This window comes from Ciona intestinalis, chromosome 7 (assembly GCF_000224145.3).
Source record: "Ciona intestinalis chromosome 7, KH, whole genome shotgun sequence".
NCBI classification, from domain to species: Eukaryota; Metazoa; Chordata; class Ascidiacea; order Phlebobranchia; family Cionidae; genus Ciona; species Ciona intestinalis.
In genome coordinates, this window is record NC_020172.2 from 819,899 (window position 1) to 836,370 (window position 16,472).

Genomic DNA, 16,472 nt, shown 5'->3' on the forward strand with positions numbered 1-16,472 from the left:
AAAAATCAATTATCTATCATTACTAACAGTATGAAAAGGGAATAAGAAGGCATTTAAAGAGTTCTGGGTACAGGGTTATGTGTAACGGTTTAATCTAATGTGTATAAGGCTGGGTCGTACCTTTTTGTTGAGGAATTCTATGTTGGGCGGACACACAATTCGTCGCTTGCGTAATTTGCTTCTTAGAGGTCGTGTGCGTGCAGATGAGTGGGTAAAGCCACTGGTGGGTTGGTGGGTGGGTGGAACTTCTACGGTAGGCTCAGGGGTGGCACTAGAAACAAATTATTGGATAAAATGCCGTATGATGTTGTACACTATCATAGAACAAAAATTAGGGCGATTAGAATTTCCATAAAAATCCACAGTTTTTAATGAGGTTTTTGTAATAAAATAAGAAATGTCAAATCATTATCACCAAATTGTATTTATTATTATCTGCTTTAACAATTTCTGTTTTTATGACAAAAACTTTCGTACAAGAAATTTAGGGTAATAATTATTTGGTTTTAGTGTTTCATATTGCTTTGTTAAAAAATATAAAAACATAAATAAGAATATTCCTCACACATAGGTACAATATTACTTTCCAAGACGCAGACCTTGAAAATAAGAGAAAAACATAGAAATAAAGATGGTATGCGTATGGGATCCATAGTCATATTAAACATTTAGGTAATGGAATACAAACATGAGGCTGAAGCAATAGTATTATAGTAATGACAATTATTTACCTTTTTACATCTTGACAATTTTCTGAAGGTGAAGGAGTCCTTGCAGAAAGTGGGGAAAGGTTATCCAACAAGCTGTAACGATAAATGAGGTTTTAATTATGTTTGCATAAGGTGGGGTATGAACCATGGTATATATGTTCGACGTCCATGGGTTAGAACTTGGGTAATAAAGCTTTATACCTCAATAAGCCATTGAAGCTACATATTTTAAATTGTGTATTTATATTTCCACAAACCATAGCCTCCATAGGTGAGGGACTAAGAGCTATAAAATATTTCGCTAGTGAGAAAATTTCTTCAAAAACTGATTCTAAGAAATAGCTTGGTAAACAAACGCAAACAACAGAAATAATACCTGACTCTACTACAGGATTGTTACAAATAATTTGTTACTTTAGAAAATTACAAAAGTTTTATATGTACACATATTAATTATGGTAAGAAATAAGCCAAATGCCCTTACAAAAAAGCCACATCTAGCTGGCAAGCCATAGGTTCCCAAATCTCTGGGTTAAAGCTATCCAAAACATCAACAACATGCTGTGCAAAGAAGGATAATACTTTGTAAGTTAAATGACAGTGGATTAACCAATACAGCATGCTGAGTCTTAGTTCTGCCACATTGGGGTACAATAACCCAGGAGTAAGAATGTGAGTAAATAATGTTTAATGAGGGAAAAGTTAAATATTAACTGCTGGTGAAAAACCTCTGGCTGCCATGTAACACCCATGTTACCCAGTTACACATAAAATATCAATCAAAGAAATTTTCAATGTTTCGTTTAACATTCTTTTGAATAAAATGTGGAAATTATAATTAAATAATAAACAACCTGCTGTGCTACAAATGTTCAACATCTAACTTACACAATTTACAATGCAGTAAGAACACCAATACCTATCTCTAATCTGATACCGGATTTTGTAAATAAGTAATTGTTGTGTGTCTGAGTGTACCATACCATGTACCATGATCGAAGAAGAATTTAAGAAGATACAACATTTCACATGTAGGAGAATTAAAGATGCAAACACTTGAACCAACAATCATATTGTAGAAAATTTATAAGCTACAGTTCATACACAGATGGACAATGTGAAAATTAACCAATATTACGAAAATACAAAAAGATGAATGGGGTTCCCAGAAAATTGGAAAAACAAGTCACAAGTACATACATATATATATATATATATATATATATATTGGAAAAACAAGTACATACATATATATATAAATATATATATATATATATATATATCTATATATAGTTGACGTTGAACATTAGATTATAAACAAAATTACAAGAATATCCAATTAAATTGACAACAGAATAAACAAGTCTATATAACTGAATACCTAGGTCCACTGATATTTACAATAATGTAAATGTAATATTAAGATTATTAAAGGTAATGCATCTTACTTAGATGTTTGTCGATGCACGTTGTTTACAAGCTTGGTGACGTTGAAGGGAGATGGTGAATCAGTGTTGCCACCCTTGTTAGTGGAAATTTTTGAATCTATTTGTGTTGTGGGGGATTGACTGCCACTCTGAAATATAAATGAAAATTTCTTCATTTCTTGCAATCGTTTTTTAATTAAAGCTTTTAATCTTATAACAAATATTTTCATCACAATACCTAAACTACAAAAAAAACAGTTTGAGCGGATGGCTGAAAAAGTATAATATAGAATTTGCAAATGATGTTGGACAGTTTCTATAATTTAAAATGTAGGTTAAATTAACCTATCATAATAAAATAAGGCACCAATGTGGATGAATAGCACAATGCGCAATATTGCATTGCCAGGTTGTTAAAATGCCACGGAAAACAACAGTCATGAAACTAGAAACAAAAAACTGTTTCCTGATATAGTAGTAGTATATAACAGGAAGCAGGTATGAAACGCATGCAAAGTAGACATGTCATCTTCTAGCTACAAACTCACATGGGGAAATTATTTAAAACTATAGTATACATAAAAAGTATAAGCGAACAACCATAAGCATATAACATGGATACGGTATGCATGTATTAATGATTCACTTTGTTTTTGTGAATAGTTTTGCTACATAACAGAGTAACACTTGTTATTGCATTAATTAAACAAGTAATAACATGAGATATGGTAAAGAACCAACCATAGGTCCATATCCCAGGCCTCTGGTACGAAAACCATCATGTAAGTTTACTGACCTGGGTGTTGGCAGGGATTGTAATATCTGACACAGAAACAGGTGAAGTATGAGGGGGTTGCTCACAGAAAACAGCCTCGCCCTGTACAAACATTCATAAATATAATGATTATACAAATATCTGCGGTAATAAAAGGGCAAAAAATCTAGTTTAATATACCATCAGGTCCATCACTGTAAAATAGCTGACTATGGCAAACTTCAGGTCTTATTGCCAAACGGTTCCTACCTTTGCAAGTCGCATTTGCCTGTGCATTTCAGTATGTTGTCGGATTTTGAACTCAAGATCAGAAACTTGCGCTTGCAACCAAGTCCATCGTTTGGCAACTGACGTGCGTTCGTTCGCCCAACGCCATGATGCTGATGATGTTCTGTGTGGAGGAACGCAATGCATATTACTTCAATGCATATTCAAATTTGAAGTTAGAAGACATAGCAACACTCTGTTAAGCCTTTAAACATGTTTACAAAATAGAAAAATGATGATAAATTTCCTAAATTGCAATTGAAAAAGTACAATTATGACTTAAATAAACATTAACCAAACATACACCGAATTTAACTAAGATTTTAAGAATACAAGTTAGGCTATTTTAATTGGCAATATTACTTTACAGATTGTTAAAGAATAAAATAGCGGTAAATGTACTTACACACAGCGTTTCCGCTCTTTTAAGTTCAAGTGCCCACCCTGTGTGGTGGATGAGTTCTTCACATTACAAGGATAAATACATTCCCCACCCCGATACACAGTATCTGTGGTTTCTTCATCTGAACTGCTATCTGTGACATCTCCATCAAAAACCTTGGTCAGGTGGTGAAGTTCCTTTTTCACAAGACCTTGTAAATAATGGAATGTTAAGATTAAGTCACACTAACTGGTTGTTTATAAATTGAAGTAGTTTTCTATATGTTAAGTTAAGTATATATATATTGTCAAGACTAAAGAATATAGGCAATAAAACACAAATATATATATGTATATATAAAACCTTACGGAAATTGTGATTTATTTTAATGTGCATAGTGCATACTAGCATACATTGCGGCCGAAAAGTGATAAAACTACAAGGATAAAACATATAAAGCAGTTTATTTACCTGTCCGATCTCTGATCTGCTCATAAAGCTCCAGTCCAACAGGCTTGGCTACTCCACTTAATAAAGCATTGTTAGAATGCAGTAAACCTGAGTTTTCTGATGACAGAGCACCATTAAATGACTGACCATCTGAAGTAAATGGTCTACGATCTGAAAGTTTTCGGCTTAAAATATTCCTCCACACTTCGAGATCCTTAGCAACAAGGCTCGTCTTTATTGGAGAAGATTTTATTGGGTGTTTTTCTGGCTTTACCGAATCTGATACATCAGATAACTCGGTGGAGAGATGCTTGCAGAAGCTGGCTGCACGAATACGGTTTAAACGGCGTGAAAGTAAATTTAGCCGACCTTCTAAGGAGACTCTTCTCCTTACAACGTCCGCATGTTGTAATAGGTGCTGGTTACGAATTTCAGCCATGTTCGTGATGCCTGTCACAGTTTCCGGTGTTTCTGGCTCAAAGTTCAAGCTCTTGGAGGAACGTCTACGTGAAGTTGGAAGTTCAGGTTTCACGGAGTCGGTTGGTTCAACCTTTTCACTTTGACCTCTCGTTAATGAAGCTGCCAACTCCTGTAGAGTGTTGGTAAGCTTCAAAGGGAGATGCTGCATGTGATTGCCCGTTATTAAATCACGAGCAAGACCCAGAAGGTCTGGCACTTTTAAGTCCGCTACTAGGTCTGGTTTTGCCTCATTCGGCTGCTCCACATTCTCCAGTTTGCTATCGTAAACACAGTGTGAAGAGATTGGGGAACGTGCCTTGTATGTTAAAACCGTTTCAGCTTGGCTAACCATGTGGGTCGCCTCACTGCTTCCTGCAGCCAGACAAAGAGATGGGACCATGCTAACTGTACTTGATGGTTGACTGTTTATGTTTGTTACATCTGCTACAACGGAAGCTTCTGTTTGCCTGTTTGAAGCAATTAGAGTCGCATCGCTGTCACTTGAAAAGCTTGTTTGTACATCCAAAGTTTCTGTGGTTGGTGCAGCTGCGGTTACTGGTAAAGTGTCCATTGGTTCAGCTGGAGAACTTGTTTTTAAGGTTTCAATGTCTGCTGTTTTTAAGGTTTCAATGTCTGAAGAAGGAACTGATTGCGGAACGTTGGTATCAGAGATATCCATAGGAACAGAGTCATTATTCAATATATTGGCAGACACAGATGTAGACATTCCCTGAGATGTAACATCAGTTGCGGTTTGGGAGTTTTTGCCGAATGACTCATTGATAATTGGGTAGTCAGTTTGTGGGTGTGGTGCGGTGTTCATCCACAGATATGGACATATCAGTGGTTGCAGAACTGACCGTGACAGCTTCTGACACTGGTGTAATAATTAGGGAGGTTGTAGTTTTAGTTTCCAGGTTATTATCAGAGGATGGAGTCAAAGATGTATTAGTTTCATGAGAATTTCCGTTCACTGTTAATTTTTCTTGATTCGTTTCTGAATTTATGACATCTGTAGCGTGGTTATTTGTTCCGTTAACTTTGGCAATAACTTCCGACTGTTCAGATGAACATTTCTTTGGCCAACCGTTTGATTTCCTGGTGGATACCAATCCATCTCCACAGTGCGTGGCAACAGACTGACATTCCTCTGTCTTCTGTAATGTTCTCGTTCTATGCTCTAAATGAAAATTTAAATAATTAAACACATGGTGTAAAACTACATTTTTACACAGGTGACCATGACTTTTATTAGGATAAAACCATCTGTATTTTTAAACATTTAGAAAATAATTAAAAATGTTTACCTTCACTTCGAGTGACAAAGTCTCCTGAGCCACCATGGTTTGAATATGGTGGAACAGCTACTGGAGTTTTGTGGTTAATTGGTCGACTCTTGAATTCATCTTGCACATCAGGTGTTGCAGATTCATGTACATCATCTGATACTGGGCTTAAGGGTGAGTAGGATCCATTCATCTGGAAGTTAAAGCTTTGTTTAGAAATATAGCTCATTTTTAAGACTGACATAATCCGCCTGGGTGTTGGGGTATTGGGCCAAATTGAACGTAAATATAAGTTACATGACAAGGATCTCCCATTTAGTATAGATAGACTTAAACTCAACACTAAGTAAAATAGAAAGTTGACCTTTGTATAAACCGTATCATTTCGAACAGTTAGCGCAGATTCTGGGGAGTCGGGAGGCAACTTGAAGCAATGTTTAATTGTGTCAGGCTCGTGCTCAGTGTTGTGAAGGGCCGGGGCCATCTTCTTTTCAGAACTATTGTCCATTCGTCATATTACGGACAAACAGCGAAATTCACTGCGAGAAATAAATCAAATTAAAAATTTATGAAATGTGATGCAAATTAAGCATGACACATTTAATTTTTCAGGGTAGAACAGTCGTCCAAAATAAGTGCTTTCTTTTGTAATTAATTAAGATTATTTACCAAGAGTCCTACATAAAACCATGCTTTATGGATTGAAATATAAAAATAGAGCTCATGTAGTTATTTATTTCACATCCGTATGAGGAATAAGAATACAAAAATAACAGGGTTCCTGAAGTTTTAGTATAGCCTTACCTGGTTCACGAAAATCATTATATTCGTTTGAATCACCAGTATTGATAATGTCTGTTACAAAGTATCGTATATTTGAAGCACCTTAAGGTTATCTTGTATTGTATTATATTCCTGAAGCCTTATGTTTGTTTAAGGTAATCACACTATACAACTAAATACCTGTGGAGTATTCAAAAGATAAAATTCATTATTAGAGGCAAAATACGAAAAGACCTTCTTTAAGAGTATGTAAATTAATAATAATTAGATATGATACACTGATCCAGTCAAAGTAGGTAAACTATGCTTATGCTTGACAATCAAGCTTATAGTTATTATAAACTTCTCAAATTCTGCCTGATATTAAACAATTTAAAATGTCTTAAACATTTATTTGATATCTAGACATCTGCCCTTATGTTGACAGATGTCTCTGTGTTACTCCCCAGAACTGGAAACTGTTTCGTACACAATACGTTGCCGCATCGCCTCGTGGGCTCGAATACGTATTGTTTATGCTATGTGCTCTCAACGCGCGCTCCTTCTTCTCTGTGTGCGTGTGTGTGTGCGGTAGGCGCACGTTTTGTTTGTGTGTGTGTGCGAAAAACAGCGCGAGAAAAACAGGTTGTGAGTAACACGTGAACATTTTACTCCATAAATGAAAACATAACGGTTCGTGTGCGTGTTATGTGGGAAGCCTTACGGAGAGTGATTTAGCTGGACGACAGTGCGACATTATTTCGCATGCGAGAATTTATATCTCAAGAACACTTCACGAAAGTACATGCTATTCATACGAGGGTGCCAATGATCTCAGGGTGCATATTTCAGGAACAAATAACGTACCAAGAAAAACTACATAACTCCAATTAGGGCAAAATAACAAGCACTCCGTCAGCCCTCTACAGACTATAAATAAGTTAATATAGTTTAGCATTTCATTAGTTCAGGAAATATTTCGACTGCTGCGCCTGTGCATCCGGCAGGTGCGATTAACTACGCAAGCTAAACAGCCCTGGACAAGATGCAATAAAGTTCAGTGTTCAGATTCTCACACGAAGCATTTATGCACACTTTGGGTAATACGAAATATATGTAGCACTTAAATACGTCCCGCGAATCCACAACTTGTTCTACTGGGAAAATGTATAGCATAACTGGATAAGGCTTTCTTCAACGGCCTGGGCAATTACTCGAGTGCGGAGAAGAGCAATAAAAGAAACAAGAAAGCGGTGTATGAGCATAGCGCAACGATGGTGCAATCCTACACTCAAGGGCAAACGAACGAGTTGTGCACCACGTGTTATCCAAACGGGAGAGCATTGGGAAAGATTTAGACGCTGTTTGATAACAAGTAAAATTGTTCGCGGGATGTTATGACGTCATGGTAAACAATGAGACCATGTTCCTCATTATACTGATAGCGATCACTTTTATAAAACAAGCTTTGTTAAATAAAGCATGAAACTGGTTTTGCACCAAAGACTTTTACATATATTAATACTTTTAAGTTTGGACACTTTACCAGAACAAAATAGCCAACGATGTTACAAGCTAGAAGTTACATTAATGTTATCATTTTTGTGGCTGCTTTACCAAAACTTTATATTACCATATTTTACCGCTAAGCTGTGAAATGGATTACCATGTATCACACAAGGCTAAGATACAATGAACATTACACGATTACAGTATAGTTTGTGGTAACATCAGGTGCAAAGTTATCATGAATGTTTCATACATCTTCTGTCATAAAGTCAAATGAGACCACTACACAATCAATGTAATAAATATGAAGTATTCAAGAATACATCAACTGGTACCTGGTTAGTAGTTTATATGGCTTTAAAAAAACACATGAAAATGAAGCAGAACTTAAACAAGACTATGTACAAAATTATTTAGTCGTGACACTGTTGGTGTATTGATTAACCACACAGAGACTAAATATATTGGCTAATGTAAATAGTGGCACTTTTATATCTTAGACTCTGTAGCAGCTTTACAGAACCTTTATGAAACCTACACCTACAATGCCAATAATAAAACACAAGTGAATATCAACAAGAAACCTTAAATTATAGTACAATACCCAAATAATTTAATTTTCTGACCTAGCCATAAGCTATTCTTGTTAAAACTTCTTTCTGTACTGTCTGAAAGTTTAATTAAAGTTTAACATTGCACTAAATAAATTCAATTAGTTTTGCAATGGGCTATTTACTGTTCATGAAAAACAGTACATCTATTTAGAATCAATCCAAAACCTCATTTTTACCCACAATCAAACAAATGCCTTCTGAACCAAAACAGTTGCAATTCGTACCGAAGATTGTAAAAGATTCCACAGAAAAAAGTCCTTTCACATTCAAGACGGAAAAAAGAATTATTTAGTGATCAGAAATTTCACTTTATTACATATACCTAGAAGTTAACTTTCTTGTGTTGTAGGCCACTGTTTTAACTAAAATTCATATTGATGTTACAATCCATATACCAACATCGATTGCATGCGTTTGTACATCATTCAGATTGTTTTGGATATTCCATGCCAAGATGCTTTTAACATCATTTACTGCGAAGCCTAAGATTTCATTTCACTTGTCCAAGCCTCTCATAATCCCCGATATTATGTAATTCCGATCCGATATTACTTATAGTTAGCTTGCTAGATACCACAGCTGCACAAGACATGTATGCCATGTCTACTGTTTTTTACAGAAAATCAAATGGTTCCTAGCATATAGTTTAAAATCTGTAACAAAAAATAAATAAAACCTAATTATTGCTGGCAGTGACTGTAACTTTACACTAGACTAGTACAGTAGTACGTAAGAAATAACTCTATGCATGAATTCTGGTCACTAATCGCCCTTTTCTGAATATGCAAACACAGTGTATATTACTTCATAAAAATAATGGGTAAATAATTTTAAGTAAGCATTAAAATAATTTGAATATGCACTAAAAATGGCTAACATTTTCATAAATTAAATATCATGTTTCGAATTTATTTAAGTTCTTTTAAATAAAATGCAGTTAACTCTACAGTTTACAATACAATAAAGTGTCTCTAAGTATTTGATGCTTAGAATGTGTGTGTTCGTTGACCCGTATAAACAAGCCAACTCAGCAAAAAACAAATTTCAGGTAATAACTTTGTCATTGTGAACACATGCTTATTACACCGAAACTGCGTGAGCGCCCTCAATTACTACAAAGAAACTCGCCTATTCACGTGATCGAACAGCAGCCGAGCGTGACGAGCCACGTCTCGCCGTTTTACATCACGGTGACAACACCCTTTGCCGTAATGACGATAACTGCAGATTTTACTAATATTCCTCGCTAACTTCTTGCCAAAAACGTTTTTATGCTCAACAACAATACAAATCCTACCCATAGATACCTTAACATCTAGCGAACATGCTGTGCATAACGAGCAAATAGCAAACATTTAATAGTCCCTTTGCTTGAACCAGTTCGCTGATCGGGCAATGGCGACATGAGAATGCTGGTTCACCCGAACGACTTCGTCCTCGTGATCTCTCACAATGGACCATTCTGATTGGCTAGTGCCATTACATTACGTATTTCACTCCCTAAATTTCTAACTTTCATCGGTAAAACAGCAAAACCGATCAAATTTTATAATCTATTAATATGATAGATGTATTGGATACGTAATTTTATTTTACTTTGTGCAGTGTTTTGTTAATTATATTGTTTTGTATCGCTTACGTTCTCGCTGTTTCTGGATTTGTGTTTATGTAAATTAAGGTGAATGTACTGATCACTATTTTTGGCGGGTAATCGGGTCCATTTAACAGAGTGTTATGGTAAGAATATGATTATACCAAGGTTTATTTAATATTGTTTACAAGTTCAAGTTAGAAATACATTTAAATAGTACCATTATGTTGTATTATAGCGTTGTGTTACATTTGTTGCTTTTTCTTAGTCCCCTATCTAAAGTTTTACCCTTTTTATTGGTTGTATGTGTTTCTTTATAAAACATAGTAGTTTTTCCTTTTCCAATAATAAACTGAATGTAATAACAAGTTTTAAAAACAATTTTCCACATGCTGTTGTATTTGTTCTATTTGATTGAATTGCTCGGTAAAAAGTCTATCCTGTTTTATTTTTCGCTAAAGCAATCAAATTTTTCTAATCAATGTAATATTTTTGCGAACTGGTACTGCATTACTTTTTCCTTATTCACATATTACATGTTTAAATTATTGTATAAAATGTATAAATAAAACAGTATGGACGTAATAAAAATGTTATTTTCTTGTTTGATTTATTTTTGCACCATCTTGCTTAATTTTTTATTGTTATTTCCACATTGGTACGATTTAGCATTTTTACTGTTAGGTAGCAATACAGTTTTGGATGTTTTTTTTTGGTTCAACTAGGAGCTTTAAAGTATATTGACCATTGAGTAATTTAATTGTATCATTTACATACCATTTATTCTCACTGCAAACAGACCTAGAAAGCTGGTACATCTTGCACAGTAACACATTTAACTGCTCCACTTTCTACAGAATGTGTTGCCAAATTACCTACGCTCACTTTAAATTTAAACCGATTTAAAAATAAATTTTATTGATAAAAATACCATATGCGAACAGTCGAATACTACAATAAGCGCTTACACCAAAAAAGTACAAAATATAAAAATTGAGCACAGATAAAATACCAACAGTTGGACATGAATTCCTATATGAATACTTTTCACCATAATACATGAAAAAAAACTAAAGATAACGTTAAACACTACTGCAAGGAACAAACAGAAACCCAGTGGTTTTGCTAGGTACGTCAAGTTTACAATACAATGATTAAGGAAGATTATTTATCCGGCAATAGGCAATTGTCTAAGTACAAAGTATGAAGAATCCCATCTCTGCGTTTTCCACTTGAAAGTGCTTTAATATAACAGAAATGGTTCCCTATTTCAAAATGGGTTTCAGTTCCTTCATCTGTGAATTCACCCTGCGTGAAAAAATTTTCAGTTTTTGTCTCCTCAAGCAAAATATGTTAACTAGAAATAGTATTTACTATGATATGTGTAAAATTGTTCAGTTTTGGTCCATTTTCAGTATGTAAATTATCAGTTAGTCTTTAGAGGTATTACGTGTAAATGGTTTTGGTTCATTTTTTCCGTACATAAATTATGAGTTGAAGCCAAAGGTATAATCAATGCTTATTAATTTATTACTATGAATATGAGCATGAATTGTTGTATGCAAATATATATTAACCACAATACAGAATATGCAAATCCTTACAGCCGTTTCCATTTCTTGACCGTTGCACCAGACAGCCATGGTATCTTTTTCTATAAAGGGAAATCGAATTAATATATGCATTATGCATACTATAGTTAACTGATTATGGACACATGTAGACTATGTAGTCAGTGGCAAAAAAACACTCAGGGGAGTAACTTAGACATTCAAAACGCCATCCATTTGTAAAATATATATTAATATATTATAAAAGTTTAAAACAATATTATGTATAAAATACTTTCGCCTCCACAATATTTTAGGTTTGTCGGCCTCTCTATTAGGTAAAGTGTATTTAATATAATGCTTAAAACAACATTATAACTATTGATTGAAACTCCTGTACCTAGAACAACTCTGGTGTCCTTGCCATCTAGTTTAAACTCCCAACTTTTGCTAGTTTTGCTTTTATTTTCAATGAACTTCTTTAAGCTTTTCCCTTGTATGTGTAGCGTATATTCATATGCAAACCCACTGCAAGCATCGATGTGTATACTTGCTGAAAGTAGAACCACAATAAGTATAATAGTACATAAACTATAAACAAGGGTCAAAAACTAATATCTGGTTGTAAGCCAGTCTGCAGAGTATGGCAGGTGAACGAGCGACTTTTTGTGTTTTACACTGTTCATGTCATATGAAAGAAAAGGGTAAAGTAAAAGTAACAAGGGTAAAAATAATGTCAACCTTTTACATTCTGCTTTCCTATTGTAAAATCTTCTTTACCAACCAACTTAAACAACCACTCTGTTTTCAGCTTCGTCTGAAAATAATTTATTGTTTTAAAACAGAGCCAAGTAAGCGCATTCAAAGTATCACCTGTCCATCAACATAAATCGCTCGTTTTCCTGTTGTGGTCCCATGTTCAAACTCTATTTTGTGAACTCCATCACTCAAAGCTATGTCCCAAACTGCAACAAGGTCGGTGGTGCTACGAGCCATTGGTAAAAATAATAAAACCACTCGCAACTAGCCTTACACCTATGTGATACAAAATGAACCAGTTGTCATTTGGCTGACAAAAATGAATGTAAAGCACAAAGCAGCAATGTGAAAATTACTGATGATGTTATTACAGCAATGATCTCCATTATAAAAAAGACGTATTTGGAGAAATATTAAAATAACCGTATTTTAGTCAACACAATTTTACCAAAATAAAATGAATCATATTACACAATGGGAAAATAGTTTAACATTGCCAATATGATTGGTAAAGTAATAAATCAACTATATGACCAGTTTCATCAATGTTTTTAGATTTAAAAGTATCACATTTGTTACGTCCCATTTTTTGTTTAAAAAATGATCCAAGAACATTTCTTGGACAGTAAGTTGGTCCACAAGTCTGTGTAAAAATCCAAACTGACTGTGTTTAAAATCTACCATCGGCCACCACGATCACCATAGCCGCCACGGAAGCCACCACGATCGCCTCCTCTTGGAGCGCCTCTTCCTCTGCCGCGCACTTGCGCCTTTAAAATTGCCGCTTTTCCCCTCCCGGCTGTTCCACCCTTTTGGTGACGTAACATAGGAGCATTTTTGAGCATGTCCGGTAAGATCATAAACCGAACTTGGCTCCCTCGTATGTATATGTTCTGCAGTTGAGCCGTTCTTCCGTCGCGATACGTTACCGTTACATCCTGCATTTGACTGTTCATATTGTCCTCGGCTTCGATCAGTTTTCCTCGGTAAACTTCACCAGTGGCAGACTCACATGTAACCACGTGGCCTTCTGCTTCATGCAAAACTTTAATCGGTACGCCAATAGACATGTTCAACGGTAAATGTCTTTACACTGTTCAAAACCAACGCGCTCCGTTCTTACTCTTTTCGGCGGTAACCACAATTGCTTTATGCGTAGTCTTTTCGTATCTTTAAAGTAGATGAGAGGTGAGTAAAGAATTCGCGTGGTGTCGATATGCGGCGCAACATTGGGCTTGTGAATGGGGTGTAAAGCAAACTGCGTTTAAAAACTGTTTGTTCCACATTACAATAATTTACTAGGTATGGATCGTATGCTCAATTATATTTAAATATTAGTGCAAACCTAAAAATTGACCTTTTTGAAATTTGACCGACACCAATAAAAAGAAAAACTATCACATTGCTAATCAAGTTACGTAAATACCACGACGTTTTGTGTACTGAGTAATCGCTATCAAAATAAAGAAAAAAAATACAGAAAATGGACGACCTAGCATTTCCAAAGAAACTTAGATTTGATAAGACGCTTATTACTAAACAAATTAAGTTATAGTAGGGTGGGGGAAGAAGAGACACCTTTAGCACGTAATATCTAAATATCCTAATCGTGTTTTAAACATTTAACAACGGTCTATGGGGCACGGGAGTGGTGAGGCTGCGGTTTTATAATTCATTGAATCTACTTTGTTTACTACCAAATGGGACTAGAAAACAGAATGAAAAAGTGTCTCATCTTCCCACTCAACAACATATTTGTCCACCGAAATACGAAATAATGAATACCCGAAAACAATAATAAACGAAGACGCATATACAAGAAAACTCACTCTTGCATGGTTTGTTTCAGAGTGTTTTTGTTCCATAAAACTTTAGATTTAACGTGCATATACGCACGCCTTATGTTTTATTCATATAGTTAATATGGTTGGAGAAAAGAGCTTTTAAAACAAACAAGCACGTGAGAACTGGTCCCTATATGAACACAATGGCTGGACCACTGGGTACTTTGCTATATAGTGAAACCCAGCATCACTACAAGTAATAATAATTACAACATGTATACAGTGATAAGTGTTGAAATAGCATCCACGTACAGGTATATGCAATATCATCACGTTTTTATCTTACTTCTTGTAAACGTTCGGACGCATTTTAAAGTTTTATTTTTATGCTGAAATTTTTATTTTTGTAACTTTAGGTTGAACAATGTCGGCAATACAGCAGTCAAAAACAAGTTTTATTTTATAGACATCTTCAACGGGGCTTTTTTGGTCAGTGCAGAGTAGTATTAAAAGTTTTAGTGTTTTATTGTGGCTGTTTATAGCACGCTGTGCCATTCGAAATCCCGGACAGATAGCATAAGTCGACTCTCCACGTTTCGTCTACATGAAACCTTGTACCTCGAGATGTAATTTTATGTAATATAGTGGGCTGGGGGGAGATGTGACACCTTTAGCACAAAATATATAAATATCCTGATCGTGTTTTAAACAATTAACATCGGTCTATGAAAGTCGCGAGATCAAAGTTTTATAATTCTTTGAATGTTCTTTGTTTACTACCAAAATGTACGAGGAAATGGAATAAAAAGGTGTCCCATCTTCTCCCATCCTACTATATACGGTGAAACCATATAGTCCCAACCGATGGTTAAAGCGAGTTTTGATAACATGGCTGACTTAATAGACATTTTCTTATACAAGGCTGAGTTATTAGCATTTCTTGGGATTTTGTCTTCGATAAGAAATTGCCTAAATATTTGTTCGACGGCGAAACAAATTCTTTTCTTCCGAAACATTTCTGATAGACACAAGAGTCCGTTTGTAACAAATAAATGTAACATACTTTATCCTCGCATGGCCAAAACGACAGTCGTTATAACACAGGTGTTGATACACCTTGTGCCAGCTCACGAGTTACCACGGGTGTTACTTTGTGGTTGATTGTTTTTAGGAGTATTTTTTGTATTTTTAACGCTCTGCTTGACACTGCTAAGATTAAAAATTAACAGTTGAATGTACTGTTCTAAATTTGTGGTAATTTTCTAACATATGCTCTAATAAGTCTAATAAACTAACCAAAACATAAGTACATGTTGCCAATTTATTAAAGCAGTGTCTTAAAATATGCTTTCCAGTGAGCTGCGACTTCTGTGGAAAAAGGTTTGACATGAGTTATACGGTATAACATGTAAAAACTAGGTGTTTAAAATTTAGTATTTAAATTTTCAATTGCTTTAAGATTATTGTATAGTAGGATCGGGGAAGATGGAACACGTTTAGAACATATATTGTCCAAGTGTACAAATCGTGTTTTAAACGGTTAACAACGGTCTATGGGAGTCGTAAGGATATAGTATTATAATTATTTAAATGTTCTTTTTACTACCAAATAGGACAAGCAAATATATAAGTAAAAGTGTCCCATCTTCCCCCACCTTACTATATAAAATAAAACAAATCCGTCATACCTGTTTCTATGGAAAGCATATATTCATTTACTCGATGTCGAAGTCTTGTTCCTCTGAAACATATTCATATAATCGATTTGTTAATTTGGAATGAATTTTATGATTAACTATTTTAGGAAAACTTACCTTCGGGTTCATTTTCTTCGTCCGCAACTGCAAAAAATAATTATGTTATGAAAGAACATAAATGATAGAGAAACATGTAAGACGCAGTATAGTTGGTGCGTTAGACATATAATAGGTTAAGTCAGATGGTAAATGTTTTCATTTATCGCCAAATTTAGTGGTAAGGAAAGGACGTTCAAATAATTATTCAACCAAATTCTCACAATTCTAAAATGGCGTTGTTAACTGTTCAAAACGCGTTAAGGAAAATGTGAAAATATGTTCTAAAGGTACCCATCTTACCCCTTATAACTTTATATAGTTTGCACTAGTTACATTAAAATCTAGTATAGT

At 34.9% G+C, this 16,472-nt stretch overlaps 3 protein-coding genes and 1 long non-coding RNA gene across 6 annotated transcripts in view; all 4 read right to left on the reverse strand.

Annotated features, from left to right (window-relative positions):
* LOC100183407 (KAT8 regulatory NSL complex subunit 1) overlaps window positions 1-6,735 on the reverse strand; it is a gene marked incomplete in the record, with an annotated part of 11,053 nt that extends 4,318 nt beyond the window's left edge. Inside the window, 10 exon segments of the mRNA XM_009860629.3 lie at window positions 121-271; window positions 732-803; window positions 2,159-2,286; window positions 2,934-3,014; window positions 3,162-3,303; window positions 3,586-3,772; window positions 4,033-5,650; window positions 5,778-5,949; window positions 6,121-6,295; window positions 6,561-6,735. Coding sequence (XP_009858931.1) covers window positions 121-271; window positions 732-803; window positions 2,159-2,286; window positions 2,934-3,014; window positions 3,162-3,303; window positions 3,586-3,772; window positions 4,033-5,293 — 2,022 coding nt within the window.
* A 4,398-nt stretch (window positions 6,736-11,133) lies between these two features.
* On the reverse strand, window positions 11,134-12,821 carry LOC100178690 (fas apoptotic inhibitory molecule 1-like). The gene is made up of 5 exons (XM_026835050.1): window positions 12,656-12,821; window positions 12,524-12,599; window positions 12,183-12,335; window positions 11,837-11,886; window positions 11,134-11,540 (listed from the first exon to the last, which is right to left on the reverse strand). Exons 1-5 carry the CDS (start codon window positions 12,776-12,778, stop codon window positions 11,397-11,399), a joined length of 546 nt encoding a protein of 181 aa, XP_026690851.1. The 5' UTR covers window positions 12,779-12,821; the 3' UTR covers window positions 11,134-11,396.
* Window positions 12,818-13,718, reverse strand: LOC100181057 (small nuclear ribonucleoprotein Sm D3-like). Its single transcript, XM_002126044.4, has one exon. It carries the CDS (start codon window positions 13,609-13,611, stop codon window positions 13,219-13,221), a length of 393 nt encoding a protein of 130 aa, XP_002126080.1. The 5' UTR covers window positions 13,612-13,718; the 3' UTR covers window positions 12,818-13,218.
* Window positions 13,719-15,632: 1,914 nt separating this feature from the next.
* LOC104265839 overlaps window positions 15,633-16,472 on the reverse strand; it is a 1,604-nt gene continuing 764 nt past the window's right edge. For 2 of the 3 annotated variants that reach the window (XR_001974815.2, XR_717312.3), the window contains 3 exons: window positions 16,140-16,166; window positions 16,014-16,066; window positions 15,633-15,693 (listed from right to left, as the gene is read on the reverse strand). This is a non-coding gene — a long non-coding RNA (uncharacterized LOC104265839). The remainder of the gene's footprint in view (window positions 15,694-16,013; window positions 16,067-16,139; window positions 16,167-16,472) is intronic. The other variant, XR_001974814.2, reaches the window with a different exon arrangement.